Here is a 22638-nt window from a genome sequence, read left to right as displayed (position 1 = left end):
TAAATTACAACAAGTGTGTGTGTGTGTGTGTGTGTGTGTGGCTACTGCGCCTCAGAAAGAAATCTAACAAATGAAATCCTTAAGAATGTTGTTTTGTTTCCTGCTGTTTTTGTCAAATCAGTAGATATTCTCCTCGTCGGTGCAAATAAACACTTCCCTGTTAATTCATCGGAATCCTTCACACCAGACTGGTTACAGAAAAACAGATACTACAGACATAACACGTGAATAGCAGGATTTATAAATCCTTTTCAGACTTCTACATTAAAGTAAATGCACTCACAGTTTCAGTGCCTTAAGGTGATATATTGACATTCCTCACTGTGATCCAGATTAAAATCAGGAAAGCTGTTACAGATGTGCTGTTTCTTTCGTGCAGCATTGTGTGTTATTCATCATTTGTGGCCAGTTAAATTGAAAAGCAACATTTCAATATCACATTTTTACAGCACCGAAACATTAAATGAATGTTTTCAGTCTGCTTTGGGTGCAAGGAGCAGCCATTCCCTCTCCACAGTATTACAGTACCTGTGAACCCCGATTTGGAGCACATCCTGGACAGATCAGCAACAATGTTTTCATTTAGCTGCTGAATCTGTAGCAACCATTCAGTAATGAACCTGACAAGTTATTGTTGCCAACTGTAGTTGTTCCGTGGCGGCTAGAAAAAATCGAATTGTATGACCCACGCTATTAAAGATGGAGACACGAGAATCTTTGCAGTCTCTTTCTTCATTTGAACACAGTGTAACAGATTGAGGCAAACACATTTTCATGCGCATTCACAGCTGCAGCCATTTTAAATTCTCTGTTCTCTCCCTGCATTTCAAATGCCTATTACTTAGACCATTAATCTATGGCTTCACTATAGTCAATACTTTAAGAGCAAAAGAGCTTAAAAATTAACTCAGTGAGTCGATCGCTGATGAGTTGGTCGACAGAAAATCGATAAAGAGGTAATTTGACAATTTTTTAACCACTTTTTTTTTTCAAGCAACAAATAAATGTCTATCCTTCCAGCTGATTCCAGCACCTACAATCTCTGCCTAGCTGTCATGTTGGATTTTTAACTGACATATCAATAAAGCAATTATTTGAGTGAATAATCTGCAGGAAAATTGATCATGAAAATAATTGCTAATTGTCGCCTTAAAGCCATGAAAGCAAAAAGCAGAAAGTAGTGAATTTAATTTTCTATGTGGTCCTGGTTGTGAGAAAATGTGAGCTTGTTTCTGCGGTGGGTAAGGAGGTGGGGGGAGGAGGGAGAACTGGAGGGGTCTTTAGAGGGTTTCCAAGTGATCAAAGCAGGATTGCAACGGTAGAAATAAATTGCGAAGTGCACGGGTCCTCCGCTGCTGGCTTTGTCACTGATCATGTGGCTTTAATGAACAGTTCATTAGACAGCGTCTATGTGACAACCAGGAACAAATGATCCATGGATGAAGAGAGGAATTTCATTGCGAGTAGAGAGGGTGGACGAATTCCTAAGGCTGTCCTATTTTTGAATATGTACATTCCACAAACATTCTTATTTGCAATAATAATATGTGGTCACTTGTTGGAAGGCGCTCTACAATCTATGACATGAAAACCTTTCTCTCCCATTTGCAGATCTGTGACAAGGAATGGCACTACTATGTGATCAACGTGGAATTTCCCGCAGTGACTCTGTTTGTGGACGGCGTGACCTATGAACCCTACCTGGTGACGGATGACTGGCCCATCCATGCCTCAAAGATTGATACACAGCTGACAGTGGGTGCCTGCTGGCAAGGTCAGTGTAGTCGTGTTTGTTACTAACACCACGCAGCAGCTTTAACGTCATGCAGAAGTTTTTTGGAGGTGTTAAAGGAGTAGAAATCAGATAAGTGGCTGCAGGCGAGAGCTATTAACATCTTGTTTGTTGTTGCGATTTACAGCTGTAATATCATCTCGTACTTCTTTAATATGCTGAAGCCTTTTCAGCTCCAGGTTATGGAACTTATTTGCAACACATAAAATTGGATATCAGTTGAAGTGGGCTCATTTAATGCAGCCATAATCCAGTCATCTTTATGATTAGGATGATTACAATTACATACTGACAGTTAACTCTCAGTATGTGACCTCTAATTCTCATAAAGGGTTAAAGGTCACTCCACTTGGAGTTTCTCGGGCTGCCCTGAAGGGTGTTCCCTGGATAACCATATGCACCGCGGTTTTGTGGACTTAATCAGGCACATTTTCCAGTTTTATCAGGTGAATGTCACCACTCCTCATTCATTGGAGGTGGTCTCGCTGCCCAGTTCTTCCGCCTCTACATAGTACGGTAGGTTCTGGGATTCCTGTGGTGTGGGTCATCAAGTGTTTAAAGCACCGCCATAGAATGAAAGTAATGTATGTAATTGAAATTGTATGAATCCTGGATGACCACCAGATCGTTTTCTCAGAAGATTCCTAGCAACAGATACCCTGATGACATGGGGAGATAGAGCCCAGCCAGTGTGCAGGGGTCACAGATGCCTTTGATGATGTAGGTACTGAACCTGCATGCGTGCGAGATGGTGATTAAATCAGATTCATAGAACCGCAGTTACTTATATAACTACTTTTTTTAATATGCCCAGAGGTGGAGAATGAAAAGATAATCACAACTGGTAAATGCAGAGAAATGCGTCAATAAAGTGGTATAACACAATTTTTCTCCCGAATTACATCCGACGCAAGAAATACGCTGTTAAGATCAATAAAGAAATTAAGATTTATACTCTAGGGCTTCTGGTATTTCCTCTTTGAAATGGAGAAGCATGAGCTGACAGGTTATCACACAGGAAACTCTGCGTGTCAGCTCCAGAGACGGGGAAAGAGGGCAAGTAGCGATCATACTGGAATGACTGAGAGCTACCCTGCTGCCATGTTTATGGGTTGAATAATTACACAAAAGTGCTTTAAAGAGCAGAATGAGGCAGTAGTGATCCGTTCTGCAGCTTTCCAAAAATAAATAAATAAAAAAAATCCTCATGACACTATCTAGCATCATCCAAAGCTTCAATCCTGATGGTATTTTGGATGCTGTTTAAATTTCTTTTCATCCTGTGCCTGATTGCATTTTTTTCCTTTTTTTGTCATCATCATATTCTTGCTTGCTTCATCCAGCCCTCTCATTCTGCCTCTTTTCATGAATCTGATTGTGAGAGAAAGCCCTGAAGGAAGGATTAGCTAGAGTGAATGGAGGACAACTTTGCCAGCTATTACATCCCAATGAAGCTCCTTTAAGCTTCACTAAGCCGCAACTGATAACTTTGCAGGCCATTAGTGAGCAAGATTACCCTTCAGAATCTCTCATTTCTTCATCCCCTTCTCCTCACAATCAACAGTATAATGATGAGACATGTGAAACAAAAAGAATTCAGACTATACTTTCACTGCCCTGAAAGAAAAACCAAGGCGTGTGTTGTCACCATGAAAGGTTACAAGAAAATGGTTTGGATGTTTGTTTGGCTTTTTGGCATGCTTGCCATTTCATTTCAATTCAATTGCTGCAGAAAGGTGGGTGTGTACTGTCAAAGCAACCCACTGTGTACAAATGCATAATCAAAGAAGATGAAGCATGGGGAGGACATCAAAAGGAGCGTGGGGTGATTTTATGTAGGAAAGGAATGCATCAATCAACATATGCCATCAGAGATCTTGAAGTCATTTGCAGTCATTGTGCCGTATAAGCACAATGTGTTACTTTTTAAAACATACTTTTAGCACACAACAATCAAATTTAAAGTCAGTAAATGGCTACAAGAATAAAGGAGAGAAAAGAACGCAAACTGTTTGTCGTCTGAACACAAAGTAATTCAGCAGGGCCTCATTTTGACTCACTGTTAGCATGGTAAGTGACATTAACATAAATATTAATTATGGTTGGTGTTACTGGGGCAAAGGGGCAGTCATTTACAGTACAAGTGAGAATGGAGGGAAACTGCCTTCAAGTTTTTAGTCACATCCTATCCATCCATTAGCCACACCACCTATCCTTGTTGGGTGGTGGGATGGCTGCGGCCAATCCCTGCTAACGCTGGGAGAGGTAACAGGATGCCAGTCGATAACAAGAGACAAATACATGTCAAATGTCAGAATCACCGATTTATCTTTGGACTCCGGGAGGAAAACAGAGAACCTGAAGGAAAACACACAAAAAAAGGAGGCAAACTCCACTCCAGGGTTGTCTTGCAGTGACAGCGCCATCCCAGCATCATCCCAAAGGCTTCAAACATCCAGCATTCTGTAGTGAGAGTGCTATCTGCAGTCCCACTATTACAGGCCATACTCATGATTTGCTTTATACAAAGAAATGATTTATAGATGATCAGAGCTGTTCCCCGATATCATGAATTTATAAAAATGCACATCTAGACACAAGGAAACCAAAAATATCACATTGCACTAAGTCTCCAAATCATTCAACCGCAGAGTCAGGATGAAAACTTTTCATCGTTGCATTTGTCAGAGATAAAGGGGAGTGAATAGCTAAATAATAAGTGGCTCTATATTTGCGTGACTGGGAAGGTGATGATGGGCATGCAGTGTGACCCTTAATACATCCAGGTCATCTCTAAAACAAAGTGCTTGCTTTAGTCTGCTGCTAATAGCAAAATGAGAATAGCGCTGCTGATACAGGGTCACAGAGAGGCTGGAGCCGGTGCCAGCTGATCATATTCACATTCATACCTACAAGCTAGTTTGAACCAACAATTAACCTGATGTGCATTTGTTTGCCAGAGTGCCCGGGAAAACAAGCAGCCTCCCCACAGGAATGCCCCAGACCTGGGGTTCAAACCTTCTTGCTGTGAGGTGACTGCCGTACCGTAAAACTACACACTGTCCAATGAAGACACCTCCAAATTTTTTTGTTATTGTAATGAAACCCAAAAACCCCAACCGCCCAAGGCAGAAATTGTCCAAGCCTGCCAACCACTTCAATGTGCCTTTTTTTTTCCTCCCTTGAAACACAAAAGTGAGCTCATAACAAACATGCACATAAAATAGTAGCAATATATAATATAGTAGCAATTATGCTGCTTTTCCCTCCAACAGCATAACATATAACACTGTTGAGATTTCTGCAGAGTTTTCTTGCAAAGTCACACCAGAGTGCGTCTTACTTCAAACATTTTCATGGTTACAGCATAACATTCTACACATCGGGATGGCTCTTTGACACGGTGTACGTGTTAATATTGTGCTCTCAGTCATCACTGTCATCATCATCAGCTGCAGTCTGATTCTTTACAGAATCTTTAAGTTTGGGGTATAAAGACTCTCTGGAGAGATGCTCTGATAAAGAGAAGGCAGCAGAAATGTATGTATTTATCAGTAATCCCCATTTTGAGTTCCCTGCTGCACAGCTCATGTGCACAAAACAAGTTGTTGTGACTGTGATGGCACCTTGTAAGATTCACTTTGACAGAGCTGAGAGAGTAGACGCCCGCAGCCCTGCGCAGACAGACTGGTAGCTGCTGTTCACAATAACATCTGCCAGTGCTGTTTACAATTTCCAGAGAAGAATAGCATAACTGTAAATCAGATGAACCTCAACTCTGCCTTAAGTGATTAAGTTCCTACAGAGACACTGAAGAGTTGATATCCAGAAGGCAAGGAAAGGGATGGCATAGAAATGAATCAAAGCTACAAGTTAGAATTTTTTAGTATCCACTTGCAGGTTGTTGTACTACATGGACTGTTGTTCATGTAGTTTACTGTAGAGCTCTATCTGAATGTAGTTGCAAAAATGAGTGTGTTTGTCAGCTTGACTGATATATAACATTGGCTGAGATGCATTCAGTGCTGGTGGTATTTACATTACTTTAAGTTGGCCTGAATATTACCCTGCCCTATACAAACTGTGTAAGCCGCAGGTGACCTTCAGTGGAAAAGACTCACACTGGAAGTAATTTGCGATAAGATGACTGGACCTTTATGATTCTGCGGAAATGACACATAGCGAAGGTGAAATTGCACCACAGGGCCAAGCTGACCTGTCCTGCAGGAAAATCCAGTGCCTTGTGTGAAAAAAGTTGACTCCTAAGAAGATGTCGGGGCTTGAGCAAATTTGTGATGGAGCTGACGCTGCAAACTGCAGTGCTGTGGATCCTCACACATATTTAAAGACTGGGCCAATGTGCCAGCCTGCACGAGACCTCCCATTTATATTGTATGAAAGGATGTAATTCCCACTTCCTCTGTTGCATAGTGTTTGAGGTCACGTGCCATCTCGTGTGTCAAACCCTGAGAGGAAGAGTCAGAATATCTTCTTTTTTGCTTGGTGTTGGAAATTTAACTCATGTCCCTGTAATGGAAATTATTCTTAGGTCAAAATGAGTTGTGAGTCAAAGTAAAAGTTTTGCCTCCGGCTCACAAAATAATGAGAACATTGTCACCATTAAGGGGTAAATTAAGGGGTGACTCCACAATTGTGATTATAAGAAACTCAAGCATTTTTCAGGTTTTAGTTAAAAGTCACATAAGTTTAATTTCCCCACCATCTTTTTACTGTAATCAAAACAGTGCTTTTGTTATCTTTGAAAAGCAGTTAAACATTAAATGTCTATTCATGAATCAGTTATAATAGGCGAATGTGAAACCACATGGCCATTATCAAGGCGATTTAAATTGCATTTTTTTCCTGTTAAACATAGTGGCAGAATAGTTTCACACCTTTTCTCAGTGAAGATCTAATTGTAGTGAGAAATATTAAGTAACTTTTTGATACTCTGTTATCCACTGAGCTGTGCACTTTCTGAAAACAGGAGTTATTTTCAGCAAACGTTATTTCCTGTTCTGTTGAAAGCATTCATAATACATGTGGTTTCTTCACGCAATCTGTTGCTGGCCGATTGGCCTTACCCATCTCTTTACTCACTTCTGTTGTCACCTTCCCCCTTAGGCGGTGAAGTTGTGACTCCAAGGTTTACCCAGTATTTCCGTGGAAGCCTGTCAGGTCTGACAATCCGACCAGGCCGCATTGAAACCCAGAAGGTTATCTCCTGTTTGCAGGCCTGCAAAGAAGGCCTTGATATTAACTCCCTTGAAAGTCTCGCTAAAGATATAAAGGTGCGTATCAAAATGGAGGCTGCATTACCATTAAATACACACTCACGGACTCCACACTTTCAGACTCATGCTGGCAACATTGGTACTTGCACTGTAGAATAAGAAGTAAGAGCATGTTCAGGGTTCAGGATTTAAGGATTTAAATGTCACTTTTCAGCTGTAAAGGCTGATGGATTTAGTCCAGTAAAATACATTTGATGTTTATTTCTTTCCTTGGGAAGCTCTGAAATATATAATGCCAATGAGCTAAAAATAAATAAATAAATAAATACATTTTTTTCTATTGCAATGTCTTTGTTTTTTTGACAACAAATGGTGTTTGTGTCTGTGTCCAGTTTCATTTTAATCCTGCCCAGTCTGTGCTGGTGGTTGAGGGAGAGGATGTGGACAGCATCAACACAGCCATGACCAAGGTCTCCTACATCAACTCTCGGCAGTTCCCCACACCTGGCCTACGGCGGCTACACATCACCACCACAGTGCAGTGAGTGCACCTGCTGTACATCTGGACTAACTGTTCACTGGGGACAAAACCAGCTTTCTAAACATCAGTGTTTCGTTTAGTTTAGTTTATTAGGATCCCAATAAACTGTTGGACTGGGCAGTAGCTACTCTTCCTTGGGCTTATTTTCTGTTTTTCTGATTTACAGCTACGATAAGACACAAAAAACTAAATCTATCAATCAATAAACAAACATCAGGTGAGTCACCAGAGAAGAAGGACCTGTCGGATGGATAGAACGTCTGTGTTTAGTTTTTTTTCCTTTTTGGGGTTTGTAGTGGATACAGAGTGCTACTATGAACTACATGTGACTCGTATCTAGGTGTAGGACTAAGGAAACACTTTCAGCCCATATTAAAGTTTAGAGAGCTGTCTGCCTGTTGAGCGTGTTTCTTAACAATCCTTAGATTATGAGTGTGAAATGTTGGGGCGGTGCTGGTTCTTCAGTGTGCCATGTGTGTCTTGGGTTCGGTTCCAGTTTGGGCTGCAGGTCATTCCCTTCTCTCTCTTCACTTCCTGTCCACCTCTCAGCTAATTACTGATTAAAATGCAGGTGTAAGATGCACCCTTCCCAATATAGCATCACTTATAAGTGTAAAAGTGATTACACTAAACCACCAAACAGGCCAACTGGTCTTCAAGGACATTAAACCCTCTTGTGATGGGATGAACGCGTTGTGTAAATAGGCTCTTCTCCCTGTTTTTATCCTTCTCTGGCTTTAATTTGATTTTGTTTTCTTGATTGAATTGACTTTGCCCAATAGCTGTTGGTTCCACAGATTGGGATGTTAGTCTGCTTCTCATCATCGTCAAAAGCAATATAGTCTTTAAAGTACAGGATTAACCCTTATCTTTTTTGTCACCCTGTGTCACTTTCTCTAATGCCACCAACGAGCCAAAGTTTCCATTTACACACAGGATAAATAGAAAATATAATAGGTACAGTGATAAACTTCGGGACCAGATAAAAAGCTTTTGTCTGTGTAATTGAATGAGTTGTTTTCCATTTGATGGTGATATAAACAAACAATTGCAGTGTGTATAATAAAACAATGCAACACCCACAACACCTCTTAACATTAGAATGAGAGAAATGTTACACACTTGAGCTTTGAAATTTGAACATTGTTTTATTTTGCTCTGTAGTGTCTTTGATCAACTATTCATTGATCCATGAGTGAGTAATAATTTCTTAGCTGCCACAGTAAATGGCTGGATAACAGGTAGTTTGATTTTCTAATTATACTCAGAGCTCCGTCTTGATCTGAAGCATTAAGCTGCAGCAAACTTATGTAAAAGTGCTCAGTGACTGTGACTGAGTGTGTTTGTGTGTTGTTCTTTTTTCAGCGCCTCACATTTTAAGTATATGCCCTCTCGCACAATATTTCGTATGTTTTGTGTCTTGTGCGTGCACATGACTGTATGTTCTCAAGTCTCGCAGCGTTGATTTTTCTGTCTGCTCTCCTCTCCACATGAATCCAGCGCCGGTTCATTTTCGTTCAACAGCAAACACAAGCAGGTCAAATCAGCTCAGATGTGTGTCGGTCAATAAAGTGAAACGAGCTGGAGGGCTGTAGCAGAGGCTGTCGAACTCTGAAAAACACTTCACAGCTCCTTACTGATAAAGTCATATAGATCTGCCTTTACTCTCAGCAATGTGCCAAATCTTCAGCCTGCGACTGAGAAAGAAATGATGATATGTAGCTCCATTCCATTTTCGTTTGTATTTTTATCTTCTCAGTTAAGTGACACTGAGCTCTGGGCATCTATGCAGTTTTAAATTGACTCTTATCATTTGATTAAGGGGGTGAAAAAAGAAGATTCATCAATGATAAGACATGTCATTCCTTACTATTTGAATCATGCACCTCAGATGCTGTTGAATGATGACATATGATGTGATTTTTAGGAGAGTTTTCAATCAAATCTGAAACTTCACTGAATCCAGCTAAGTGTTTGAGTACTTAAAAACTCTTATAATAAATAAGCAAAGGTAAGAAATAACAAAAGTAATACACAAATAAGTAAAGTAATAAACAAACCCGAGATATTAATGTTCATTTAACTTTTGTGAGTAAGTTGAAGACCCTGAAAACTATCAGCCTCTTAATACATGTCATGTTTTGATTATTTTATTTGACATTATTGTTGTTGCGTCATTGAGGTCAGCTTAAAAAAAAGTGATGCCACATCAATGAATGCACCAATCAGAATGGGCAATATTGATTGCTAATGACGCAAAGCTATTGTTCATTACTAATGAGTAAGTTCAGTTTGTAGTGTTAGATGCTTTTCTTAAACTTTCATCTTTATTGCAGTTCGGTTCGTATATTCCTGTCCTTTCCTCTAATCTCACGCCTCTCTTCTTCTGTGTGTCGTCAGGTGTTTCGGGGAGGACACGTGTCTTGCCATCCCAGACATCAAGGCAGTAGTCATGGTGCTGCCGCCCAGTGAACCAAGAATCACAATAACAGGATCTAATCGACTCATCAGGCCTGCCGGTGACGTGCAGGGCCAGCAGGGTGTGGCACCTTTCAAAGAGCTTCACATCACCAGCACAGTAATGAAGGGAGACAGCTTCAATGGATGTGAGTGGAATGTCTGCACTGGGCTGTTAGGATGCTCTTGCATCTTCCCTTACTTTGAAGTCATTTAGGAAATGTATTACTTCACATGCACTGCATTTTTCATTTCATCGGTCTGTATGATTTTATATATGCTTGTATGTGTTGCCATGCTACAGTCCACAGGCCTGGTGTGATGGAGCTGATGCATAACCTGGACTACTGTGACATCCTGGTAATTGGAGAGGAGCTGAATCCTGAGAGGGAGAGCCTGGAGATTCATCACAATGCTTTGCTGGGAAAACACCTGGATGCCACCAACTCCACCTCTGGAATTTCAATATACGGTAGGCAGAGCTGACGGGCTGTAGCATGTCACAGCTCGGTGGAGGACAAACCGCATTTCCACCTCAAAGGTCACTCAGTGGATCTCTGCTGTGACATGTCACCAGTTCATTTGTTACACCAATGTGCATTTCATAAAACAATTTCCTGTGTTTTGCAAGGTGTGGACTCCATGGCCCACTATGAGCAGGCAGTGAGACAGGTGCACTACAGGAACTGGCGACCTGCCACTCTCAGTGAGAGAAGGTTCAGACTCACCTGCTCAGAGCTTAATGGACGCTACACCAGCAATGAATTCAATTTGGAGGTCAGTTTGTCATCCCTCCGCCATACATCAGATTTTTACTCCTCTCTCCTTGTTCTTCTCTCCACTCCGCCTTTCATCCTTTATCTCTTTGCTTCTCTTCTTCATTAGCTTTGCAATCAATTGTTGAAATTCTCCCCTAGACAAATGTTCACATCACATCTTAAATCGTTCACTTACGCTTATTTATACACTTTTGTGGATACGTAATGGCTGCTTGTCTCGCTCCCACAGGTCAGCATCCTCCACCACTCAGCACCGGTGGAACATGTAAATCATATGGCAGCCCAACCCCAATATATGAGACCTGTCCATCACCCACTCATGATACACACTTTTAACTCACACATGTCAGGTAAGCAACAAAAGTGACTGAAATGCCAGAAATATCTAAAACTAAGTGACATTGCCTTTTTCATTTTTGTTGTCACATATCACATATTTTTCACAACAGAGTTATTTGGTAGCACGAGCAGAATTAAGAATCCACACATGTATTATATTTCCTTCTTCCAGTTTCAGCTAAGACCTAATGGTCTGATTCAGATCTACTTTCAGAATAGAGTGCATGATTATAAGAGAAATTTATTCCCCCTCATTTTCTAGTTAAAATAAGCAGTTTGATGCAACATGATTAAACTGCAGATTTGTTTTGCAGACCGTCTGCTGAGAGATTGGTCATGATGTTTTCGCTAATGAGCTAATTGCTAACTTGTATCCCACGATCGTGACAATTTTCACAGAAAAAGTTTTCATTGTTGAATAGAGAGAAGACCAAATGTCAGGCCTCAGCTGCAGGGAATATAAGCTTTATTCAAAGTTTAAACCTTTAAGAAAAACGTGAAATAACAAAATAGCACACAAGGGGTCTTTTCCCTTGTGGAGAGGAAAATTTGTTTTCTCTTTAGTTATTTCGGTTTCAATAGAGATGTTTTGCTTCTTCATTTCCAGGACCTGCACCTCCAGCAGCCACAGTAGTTATTGTGGTTTGTATTGCCGCCTTGGTTGTGATTGTGGTAATCGGTGTGTACAGGATCCACGCTACACATCAGGAGGGGTCCAGAGAGGATGAGGATGAGGTGAAAGACTCTGAGGTGGACTGGGAAAACTCTGCTCTCACCATCACAGTTAACCCCATGGAGGTAACCTGTTTTTGATCCTTTTTTATTTTTTATTTTTTTTTGGTCGATACTTGTGTCTTCAGCTAAAGTAAAATCGATTTTGGATTAAATCACAATTGCTCTTGCAAATGCTCTCCAGAACATAAGCGGAGCTCAGGCGCTGGATGAAGAGGTAAAAGAAGAGAAACGGGAGGAGGAGGAAGAAGAAGAGGACGAAGAGCAGGTGGGAGGAATGACAAGTGCCGAGTCAGACAACAGCGGAGAAGATGAGGACGAAGAAGAAGAGCGAGGAGGGAGAGAGCTGAAGGGAAAGCTGGAGTGGAACAGTTCCTCTGTAACATACTGACCACACACACACACGCATACCTACATTTACTCATTACTCTTCAAGTTTGTCATGATCTGGGTCGATCAAACACGCACGCACACACACAAGCAGACACGCCAACAAAATCTCTGCTAAAGTTATTTACAATCTGCTGCTGGAAACATTTTAAATTGGTCCACATGATCTTTTTTAATGCAACATCTCTCTCTAATGGACAAAATCAGAACTACAAAATCAGCAGCAGTCCCTTCGTGCTGGAACCGTGTCTGAGCACAAATTATTATTATTCATGTCACAGCAGAGCAAAAATATCAACCAAACAAAGGCTTCTCATTTTGTGTGCAGAATTAACCGGAGCTGTGCAGATGATCTGGAATCTAAAACTCTGAAACAATCAGGAAAGAAATCTTAAATTTGGTGACACAACACAGGGAATATGTGAGCTTTTATTATTTAAAATGTGCAATTACAATATATGTGTTCTCAGATTGCTTTTTATTGTTTCATTTTTAGATTATCTGCAAGAGAGTAAGTCATTAACAAATTAAAGATGTACCCATCTACATATCCAGTAGTAAATGTATCCATTAACATGTTTCATATAATTCCTTCAGCCTATAAAGTAGGTGTAACATAGCTGTATTGTCACTAAGTGTATATCTTCTGTTCTCATGTTCTCAAAAAAAAATCTTAAAAAAATTATAATGAAGAATTATTAAGTGTTTCATACTTATATTTTGAACATAAATGGTCAATTTTAGTCATTTTAAAGCGGATTGACAAAGTTGATTGCAATTGAATTAAAAAAAAAAAAAAAAAAAAGCTGATGGCATTCAAAGCCTCTTTGTTTGTGTCTGTGTTCTCTACCATATCTACAGGATCCATACTCTGGCTGAATATAGTCTGCTGTTTATGTTTAGATCACACGCTTTTTCTTTTTCTTTTTTTTTTTTAAGCTTATAAAATGATGCAGATATGTTACTGAATGCAAATGAAATCCTGTCATTCATTTGTTTATAATTGCATAATAAAGGGAGCCCTCTATGCAATTATGGGCCTATTAAACAGATCAGGAGTTGGGAACTAGGATAGTCTGGCACTTTAGTGTTGCACTTCCATAAGACTGCAGCAAGGCTGAGATAGCCTGTCTGGACTTTTAGTGCCTATGGTTCAATCTCCAAAAATGCCTGAGTCCTCACCACCCATAATGCAACTTCTTAGAAAAGCTAAACATCTAAATTCATCCATGGCACAAACTAGTTCCTGAACACTTCAGGATGGATAGATGGGCAGGTGAGTGTAAAATAGCTACAACAGCCTGAAGTCACAGCAAGTTTGTACCAGAGCTGAGATGCTGCAGCTTCTTAATGTGACGTGGCTCTCAACACAGTGTGCCAGCAGAGTCCTGAGCAGACCAAAAAGAACAATGCAATCATTTTGTGTTTTGTTGCTGCCACAATTTGCAAGAGTCAAGTGTTGAAACACGGAACTTAAATGAACTGAGTTCCTTTAAAATGTAGCTGTGTAAAATCCCACTGAGTCATTGTTAGTTTCCAGGTCTTCTCAAGTCCGCAGTTCTACACAAACTTACGCTCACGTCACCAGATTTGACTGTCCCATCGTTATAACAGATTAATTGAATTAACTCAGACCCAACTCCATTTTAATCCAACAAGTTTGTCTTGTTTGAAGTGAACTAAAAGAACCTCTGTATCCCTTTGATGCTCACATCTCCACTCAGAGAAATCCCTCCCATCTGCTCAAGACCGGTGACTAATCCTCCCTCTGAGCTCGCTAACTGATGTGTCCTCTTCACCTTTTCCTCTCTGTTGGCCTTGAAGCACCTGTGATTGTGATGTCATCATTGTGAAACAACTGCCTTGTTTCCCTTGTCCTTCTTTGTCATATTGTGCTTCTTGAAGATTAAAGAGAAAAAATAATTCTTTTACATATAAAAATGAACCCTGTAAAAATCTTCAAGACAGTTATTTTATACTGTATATCCGTTTCTTTTTCTTTTTGTAGACAAAATGGTTGGGATCTCTATCTCTTTAGTGGTCATCCCACTGCTTTCTGTATATTGACCAATAAAGACTTGTTTTAGACTCTACACAGCTCTCGCTCTTGTTTAGACAGAGGACATATGAAAGGTTTTCACCATGTGTTTACAAAATGATTAATATTTTACATAAATAACAAAAAAGCTTTTCATTTATTTTACATGAGCTTACATCGAGAGAGGTTAGTTTAATTTTTACATCACTGCATTCGTTCACTTTGGTTTTCTTCCACATCACATGAGAAATTCTAATTTTAATTTAATCCTATGAACATAAAGGCATCACCACATCTGCCATGTTGTACAGCTCAACATCCGTCTGTATATTCTTTCTCTTTGCATCACCTTTAATAGAAGAGTTTCAACAAAGTATGTGTACATACAGAAAAGGGGCTGTTTGAACTGTTAGCCACTTCTGAAAAGCCCTCTAAAATAAATCTGAAGATGGATAAATATAAAAGAGAAAATAATATATTTAGACTTTTTTGAGGTGCCTCTGGGTTTTGCTTTTTCTTGTGACATGAATGGTGTCATTCTCTTCATGCAGGCCCCAAAACTCCTTCAAATGCAGAAGGAGAATCAGAGCAGATAGTTATTATCACTAAAATACAGAAATAGGGCAAACACTCAGACCTACAGACAGTTTAAAGTCACCAGTTAACCCAAACATGATGTCTTTGGATGGTGGGAGGAAACCGCAGTACCTGGATGGGGAGAACATGCAAACTTCTTCTTCTTATGGGGCGACAACGCTGACCACTATGCTGCTGTGCTGCCATTATTGTAAGTTATCACAAGCTTGAAACAAATGTGTTAGAAAATCCCCTCACAGATAATGTGAAGAACAGTTAAACTAATGAACATATAAACATTCATGCAATCAAATCATAAATTCAAATCTGTTAGTGGGGGCGCACAAAACTCACAGCAGGATAACACATTGTTGTCTGAATTATTAATGTCCACATCAATGACAAGCTGCTGTGGAGCATCCCTGACCTCTGCTGGGGAAAACACCAACAGATCAAAGAAAGGAAGGGCTCACTGTAGTCGCATTTTAATCATTGTATTTATTTTACTGAAATACGCTGCAGTAAATATCATGGTCACATTAAATCCCAAAACATTTGAAAAGGAAAAAAAAGTCTTTTTGATATTTGTGGTTTGATTGACCTTTCGCAGTTACGTTTTAGTGGAGAGGGAAGGGAGGGAATCACCAAAACCAACCATTGTTTCTACTTTTTCTACATTGTTTCTGTGGGTTTACTGAGACTTTGGGCTCATGATTAAAAAATCTAAAATGATGATGAAATAATGTTATAATTACAAACGATTTTATATCAAGCTGAAATAGATGTGTAAAAGTTCACGCATGTTTAAGAGTCATGTGTCTCAGCTAGGAGAGTGAGTAAGATCACATGAAGGCACGTTGCCTCAGATTTACAAAATACATGCCACTAATATAAATCCCTGACCTCAATAATGTATTCACTATAGTTACACTGTAGACTTAACAGTTATTTGAATTTACATGATTCAATATCTTCATTTTTTAAAAACAAAGGATAAAACAAATAACTAAGATAAAAAAAAAGAATCAAAGTTATTTTTATTATATTCATCTCGCAGCTGAATATCCTGGTGTTGTTGAGTGGAAGTGAAATATTGTTCATAATGTTCATTTGTTTCCACAGATGTAGTTTCCTTTGTCTTCACCATGTGCACAGTCTTTTTTCACAGATCTTCTTTCCAATATATTTTACATTTTCTAATCAATATTTTTGATATTGGATCACTTCAAATCAATTAAATCAAATGTATTTATTTAGCGCCAAATCATAACAGAGATGCGGCACTTTACATAGAACAGGAGTAGACTGAACTCTTTCCACAGTTATTTATAGAGACTCAACAAATCCCTTCATCCCATCAATTCAATATTTAGTGAAATTAAACTATGCAAGAAGTTTAAAGGGAGCAATCATTACTCAGTAGAGTACAAATAGTAAGAACTCATAGACATCAGACAAATAAAAAAAGCATTTTTTAATCACTAACATGCTGTTGCATTTTAAATGCTTGTTATAATGTAATCCATTGTGTGCGATCTTTTGTTCCAATGCTTTCTCTCTAAGACTTTAATAACCTGGTGCACATCCATGAAATTTAGGGAGTAAAATTAGAGGCGCAAAGTTTCTTTTAGTAATAAATCAGCCTCCATCAATTGTTTAAGCAGTTACCGAAGAGAAACTGCCAGCTTTAAATCAGAGGATTTGTTACCCCTCTGCTTTTTATGGCTTATAACCAAAACAAACATTTCCACACACGTTTTTGTTTCATTCATTATCCGACTTACGGGTAAACATGCAAAATTTATCAATATTTGTGGAAATGATTAATTTCACTCTTGGTGAGTTTGGAAGTTCTGTGTTTTAATTGATGATAATATGACACACAGAAATGAAATAGTTTTATCTCCAAAATAAAACACAGTGATCAGGCAGAAGATTCTGACAGCTGAAGTGAATGACACTGATGATCTCTTCATCATGGCACCTGTTAGTGGGCTGGATATATTAGGCAGCAGGGGAACAGTTTGTTGGAAGCAGGCCAAGCATCAGGAGTTGAGTGAGTTCTGATAGAAAGGTGTCAGTTTACTGCAGAGCAGTCAGGTTCCCCATGTTGATCTGTGTGCACGTTCCAAAGTGCTGACAATGGCCACATGAGCCTCAGAGCTGGACCATGGAGGACCATGATGAATCAAGTTTTCACAGATGTTTGTGTGTCACTTACTTGTGGGACACTTGGCACTATGCACTATGGGAAGAAGGCAAGCTGGAAGAGGCAGTGTGACGCTTTGGGCAAGGTTCTGCTGGGAAAGTGCAAATCCTTCTGTCCATGTCGATGTTACTTTAACACGGATCACCTACCTAAGTGTTGTTGCAGACCATGGACACCCTCTCAAGGAAAAAGGCTGTGGCCTCTTTCAGCAGTGTAATGGATCAGGAATGGTTTGAGGTGTGACTTGGCCTCCAAATTCCCCAGAACTCAATCCAATCAAGCTTCTGTGGGATGTGCTGGACAAACAAGTCCAATCTGTGGAGGCCCCACCTCACAATTTACGGAACTTAAAGGATCTGCTGCTAACAGCTTGGTACCAGACGCCACAGCACAGCTTCAGGGGTCTGGAGTCCATGCATCGACTGGTAAGTTCTGTTTTGGCAACACAATACTATCCAAGTGGTCATAATGTTATGTCATTATAAATAATGTTTGTCATTTACAAACAAATCCTTGTATGAAACGGACAGCTGTTGACAGACTGACTCTTTCTATTAGGACTCTTGTTACAGCAGACCACCCTCACGCCTCCTCATGAGGAGAGAGGAGGCTGTGGAGGGCTGGATGTGTTTGGGGGGTTCTCCAAACTTCAAATTCCCAATAATAATTTTGCACAGATTTATTTATTTATTTATTTATTTTTTTTCCCCCATCATGAACTGTGCAACAACATGACATTTCTCTGGATTCTGGGGCAAAGTAGGATCTACATAGTTCCATCACCTTTTTATTTATTTATTTATTTATTTATTTATTTAAAATGTGTTCAGTGTTCCTATTGGTCACTGAGGTACTGACGCTGTGATGGTCACATTCAAAACTGTTTTATCCGACTACAACTCTGCAATGTGTCTTTCTCTGTACACATCAGTTCAATAAGTCACTTTTCACGTCAGACGAGATGACAGATGCAAAATATTGATTGCATCTGTGCACAGACACACATTTCTACAGTACATGTTTTTTTTTTTTTTTTTTTTAAACATAACTGTGAAAAACAGGATTTTGCCTGATAGAAACTAAGTATCCACTGTACATGGACTTAATTGGTATTTGGCAAATAAAATGTACTTTATACTCAACCATCTAGCATCTATAATCCCTGATTATTTACAATTGTTTGCATCAAACACCATATGTTTCAAAAATGAGATGTGTTGTAGCTTAAAATATTAGCAGTGAGAACAGAATTCAAGTAAATTTGACTAAATGTGGAAACTTGGTGTGTTAATGCGTCTTGGATTAGCTGCTTTATTATGTAGTGTGTTTGCACAGCTGCTAACTTGTACCGTTTGGAAACTAGATAATTATTTCTTATCTCTATGGGACCTCCTGGTAAAATACAGGAAAGTAATTAATAGATGATAATCCAATAATGTTGTATCTTAAATTATAATGAAAGTCATAAATAGTTAGGTTGAACTTTTTTGTCAGTGAGTTTTTGGATATGGGACTTTTCGTATTTTTATCAGTTGTATTATTGTACTAGCTTTCACCAACGCAACTGAAAATGTTTAGGAAACAGGTTTGACAGGTTGACTTATGTTTCTGTTACCATAAGATAAAAGATGTAATCAAAAATCCAAAAGTCCCTCACAGTAGACGGGGCAAAAGGCCATATTGTTTACTACTCCATTAGTAAGCTTGTGTGTGTGCTTGTGTGTGTGTGTGTGTGTGTGTGTGTGTGTGTGTGTGCTTGTGCTTGTGCTTGTGAGCAGACTTTGTGGTGCTGTTAAATTATGTTTATTTGACCTGTAGCTTTAGGATGATTGATCTTCCAAACACCAGTCTGTCCAGGAAGTTTGGACAGTGAGAGCCGGATCTGATCCCACATTGTGCAGCAGAGACACTTAGCTCTCAGTCTGGGCTCTCCTGTAGTTGAACTGTATTTACAGCTGCAGCAGCTGATGAGCTGAGCATTAGCTATTTACTTTCTGAAGCAGAAACGGCACTCTTGACAATATGGAGAATGTACAGCCAAATAGTTTATAGCCCAATTTTTCTTGCCAAGGCCTCCATCATTAAATGCTCCCTCAGATACAATTTAAAAATGCTCAAAGTGAATCAGTTGACCCATGGGGCTCATTTGTTACTTAGTGCAGCAGTCCCCAGTCTGAGTTTGGATGAGTCTATATTAGGTATTCCCAGAAACCATCAGCTGTGATGTTTTTGGATACAGAATGAAGAGAGAAAATATTTTGCTTTCAAATTCACTTGGATTTTATTCACATTTCATATCTGACATCTCAAATGCACTGCCTGTCCATACATTCTACTACTTTGCTGAAATGGTCCTTTTCTCCCCATCCTGACATAGAAATAGAAGTAGGACCACCACCATCACAAATAATAATAATAATAATAATAATAATAATTAATAATAATAAAAGCAGCATTGAAAAAAATAGTTTTGATTTCTCTCCCCACTCACCATCTTTGTATTACATTTACCTGAATGTAACATCACTGATCATAAAAAAAAAAAAAAGAACCAGTTTGTCATAAGTAAACATCATCCTATCATCAGACTTCACCCTCACAATAATATTAATAATAATAATTATATAGGATACAAACTCAGAAGTTAAAAAAAAAAAAAAAGTGACTCAAGCTGTTTTTAGGGAAGTGTGTGTGTGTGTGTGTGTGTGTGTGTGTGTGTGTGCGCGCGCTACTGCAGTGGCAGTAACGTTTCTATAATCTTCAGTCTTTAGTTCAGATCCGGTGAGTCTAGATCTGCTCTGGTCCTGTTTGATTGTTTGCGGTCATTAAGACAGTTGTGTTGAGAGCAGACAGATACTGTCTGGTACCGGTTAAGCTACAGCAGGGTGCTACAAACAGCCGCAGGTGAGGCGCCGCTCACCACCAACTGGAGATTACACTGTGGCAGGCCAGGACGGACAGCTCCTTCAGACACATTCATCCACTTCATGGCTTCGTACAAAATACTTTGGTCATGATTGACATCATAATACATGGTTTAGTTTCCTGTCAGGAATGTTCCTCAGTGCAACTGAACACTTTAAACAACAGGCAGCTTTGTCCCATTTGCTTCAAAGCCCCTTTTAGACATGCAGCTGGTTGTGTAAAAGCCGTTACAACGTTCTCAATAAGCTGGACGCACAAGCCAGCAGTACAACACTTCCCACATAGTGCAAGTCTTAGTTGAACATGGTCCCATATTAATGAAAAAGTGTGCACATCAAAACAATGAGAGCTTCTTAATGTGAGGTGGAATCGCACAAGACAATTGAGGTCATTTCTTTTGAGGCTTAGAAAATGTTTTCCCCAAGCTCAATGAATTGGTTCTTATTCATTTATGAAAGTTAGTCAATTATTTCAAGATCCATTTTTATTTATTTATTTATTTTTTATTCCTGAGATTACTAGAAAATCTGATTTATTGTAATTACAGATTGGGTTTTACAATTATTTTGACAGTTACAATTTGACTTCCTGTGCTATCTGCACCAATGAAACGATGATTATACTGTATATCTAAAGCAATTAAATGTAACACTCATTGAAGATAAATAGAAAAAATAGACTAATAAATAATGAATATCCCACACATCGTCATTAAGCCTTTAATGGTAAATGGAATTTTAAATCCTTAATTCCTCTTAAACTCCACCTGCTGCCAGTTTCTTTTAACTGATACACGTTAGTTATTTCATGTCTGAAAAGGGCTGAACTATCACCAGTCGCTGCGTTAGGCCAGGAGATAATGTCTCTTGTGCTGAACTTTAATACACTCCCCCACAGCCGTGTATTGACCTGCTGTGTATGCAGTGTGAGCTCTTGGCCGTCCTCACATTAAAAAGAAACACATTCGAGCTTAAGTCCTCTAACTCGTCTCGACTCTGCAGCCTGTCACCTGTACCAGTGGAGACCAGAAATACACTCTGTGGTGTCCAACTCAATGATATGGTTGCTGACTGGATGTCAGAAAGGCCCCCGGGGATAGGATTAGTGTGCTTTCTCCATGCAGTTTGTAATTCTCATCACTAGGTGGCAGTGGTTGCTTTTTACCACCACTTAATCACGCCATCTGAGGATGGGCTTCCTCTCTGGATGAGTGAAACACTGATGGGATGCCATCATTAATAATTTATTTCAAGTCCCAAACAAATTAAAGAGCAGCTGGAAATCCAAAGAAGCTGGTGCTGTCCTGTCTTTTAAGTGAACTGTGAGTTCGTTCACCATCCTTCTAACTGTCCTATAAATCCATCTTCATTTGAGACCACACACTGTCAGCGTGGACATCTTTCTATGCATTACCTCCTCTTTGCACCTTTTTTAATTAATTTCATGATACCTTCCAGCTTCAGACTTTCTGGAGGTCTGGGTTTTGTCCTTGTACTCTGCTGGAGTCAGTCACTGGTACTGGAGGTAATTTTTCAGATACTGGGGCAGTGGGAGGCTTTCAATCTCCTGAAGCCGCTCCCGACCCAAAGCCAGACGGGCCGCACGCCGACACAGGTCCATCAAAGGAAGAGGTTCAGCTGGGAAGAAGAAAGAAGAGAGATTTTAAGGAGGATAGGAGACATTTGGGAAGAATGCAAGAAAAACTACAATCTAAAAGCGTGACTCATGAGCGCATGTGGTATGTCACAAATGCATTTTCCACCTTTTTATATTTGCATGAATGAAGCAGATAGTGATGGACAACAAAGTCCCTCCTGCTCTTCACACACACATATTCCAACAATCAACACCAAGAAAACAATCTGTCACTCTGACTTTCAAATGTCCAAATGTAATTACGTATATATTGTTAGTGTTTTGCCTGTGTATGAAAACATTGTGTTTTTGTGGAATACAGTCAGATGAGTTCTTGCTGAGCGTTCTCAGTGACCTTCATATCCACACGAGGGTTAAAGAGGTAAATGATACATAAGGTTGCTGTAGTCTGAGCTGAAGGACACGCAAACCACAGGGAGGAGCAGTAGGAGGAGGAAGACGAGCTATGGTGCTTCAAAAAGAAAAAACTAAGCTGTCTCCATGTTGTGGCATACGAATGAATGCCCACTGAGAAGCACATCCAACTGCTGATCTTGTGGTAACTTCTATTTCCAAAACTCCTAAAATATCAAGCCAACCCAAATATGATTCACTAAAATGATCATGCTGAATGATTTGTTGGCTGAATATAGCTTGGCAGAGATGCTTGATTGGTTTTCCATTGGCAGTTTCATAATGTAGCTGGTGCCCAGTTGGGTAAGACCTGATCGTAAGGACTTCTCTATATCTATTATCAGGGAGTTACATAGAAAACATTTGGGCAACAGCCTCAAAATTTTTCCAAGTGCTGATTGCTCCGTTGGTTGTAGTTCATTAAAGTTAACTGTGTAAACCATGAAATGATACTTTCGACTGCTGTCTGCTAGACCTGTCTATGAATGTCTGTGAATGTCTGAAGAAGCTTTGATGGTTGTGTAGTTTCACAAGAATATTGATACGATCTCATTCATTTCAGCTCCAGTTGAGGTGA

General features: G+C 39.5%; 2 protein-coding genes across 3 annotated transcripts in view; one reads left to right on the top strand and one right to left on the bottom strand.

The window, feature by feature from the left end:
* Nucleotides 1–14357, top strand: part of LOC115057229 (calsyntenin-2-like) — a 134503-nt gene extending 120146 nt beyond the window's left edge. Inside the window, exons 10-18 of the mRNA XM_029524171.1 lie at nt 1612–1774; nt 6917–7083; nt 7419–7567; nt 9968–10173; nt 10329–10496; nt 10656–10801; nt 11033–11153; nt 11750–11940; nt 12059–14357. Of these exons, the coding sequence (XP_029380031.1) occupies nt 1612–1774; nt 6917–7083; nt 7419–7567; nt 9968–10173; nt 10329–10496; nt 10656–10801; nt 11033–11153; nt 11750–11940; nt 12059–12265 (1518 nt within the window). The 3' untranslated portion in view covers nt 12266–14357. The remainder of the gene's footprint in view (nt 1–1611; nt 1775–6916; nt 7084–7418; nt 7568–9967; nt 10174–10328; nt 10497–10655; nt 10802–11032; nt 11154–11749; nt 11941–12058) is intronic.
* A 5271-nt stretch (nt 14358–19628) lies between these two features.
* LOC115057870 (SPRY domain-containing SOCS box protein 4-like) overlaps nt 19629–22638 on the bottom strand; it is a 61741-nt gene continuing 58731 nt past the window's right edge. For both annotated transcript variants that reach the window (XM_029525098.1, XM_029525097.1), the window contains exon 3: nt 19629–21649. In XM_029525098.1, coding sequence (XP_029380958.1) covers nt 21522–21649 — 128 coding nt within the window. In that variant the 3' untranslated portion in view covers nt 19629–21521. The remainder of the gene's footprint in view (nt 21650–22638) is intronic.

This window comes from Echeneis naucrates, chromosome 17 (assembly GCF_900963305.1).
Source record: "Echeneis naucrates chromosome 17, fEcheNa1.1, whole genome shotgun sequence".
In the NCBI taxonomy this organism is placed as follows: Eukaryota; Metazoa; Chordata; class Actinopteri; order Carangiformes; family Echeneidae; genus Echeneis; species Echeneis naucrates.
This window is presented reverse-complemented; position numbering and strand designations above follow the sequence as displayed.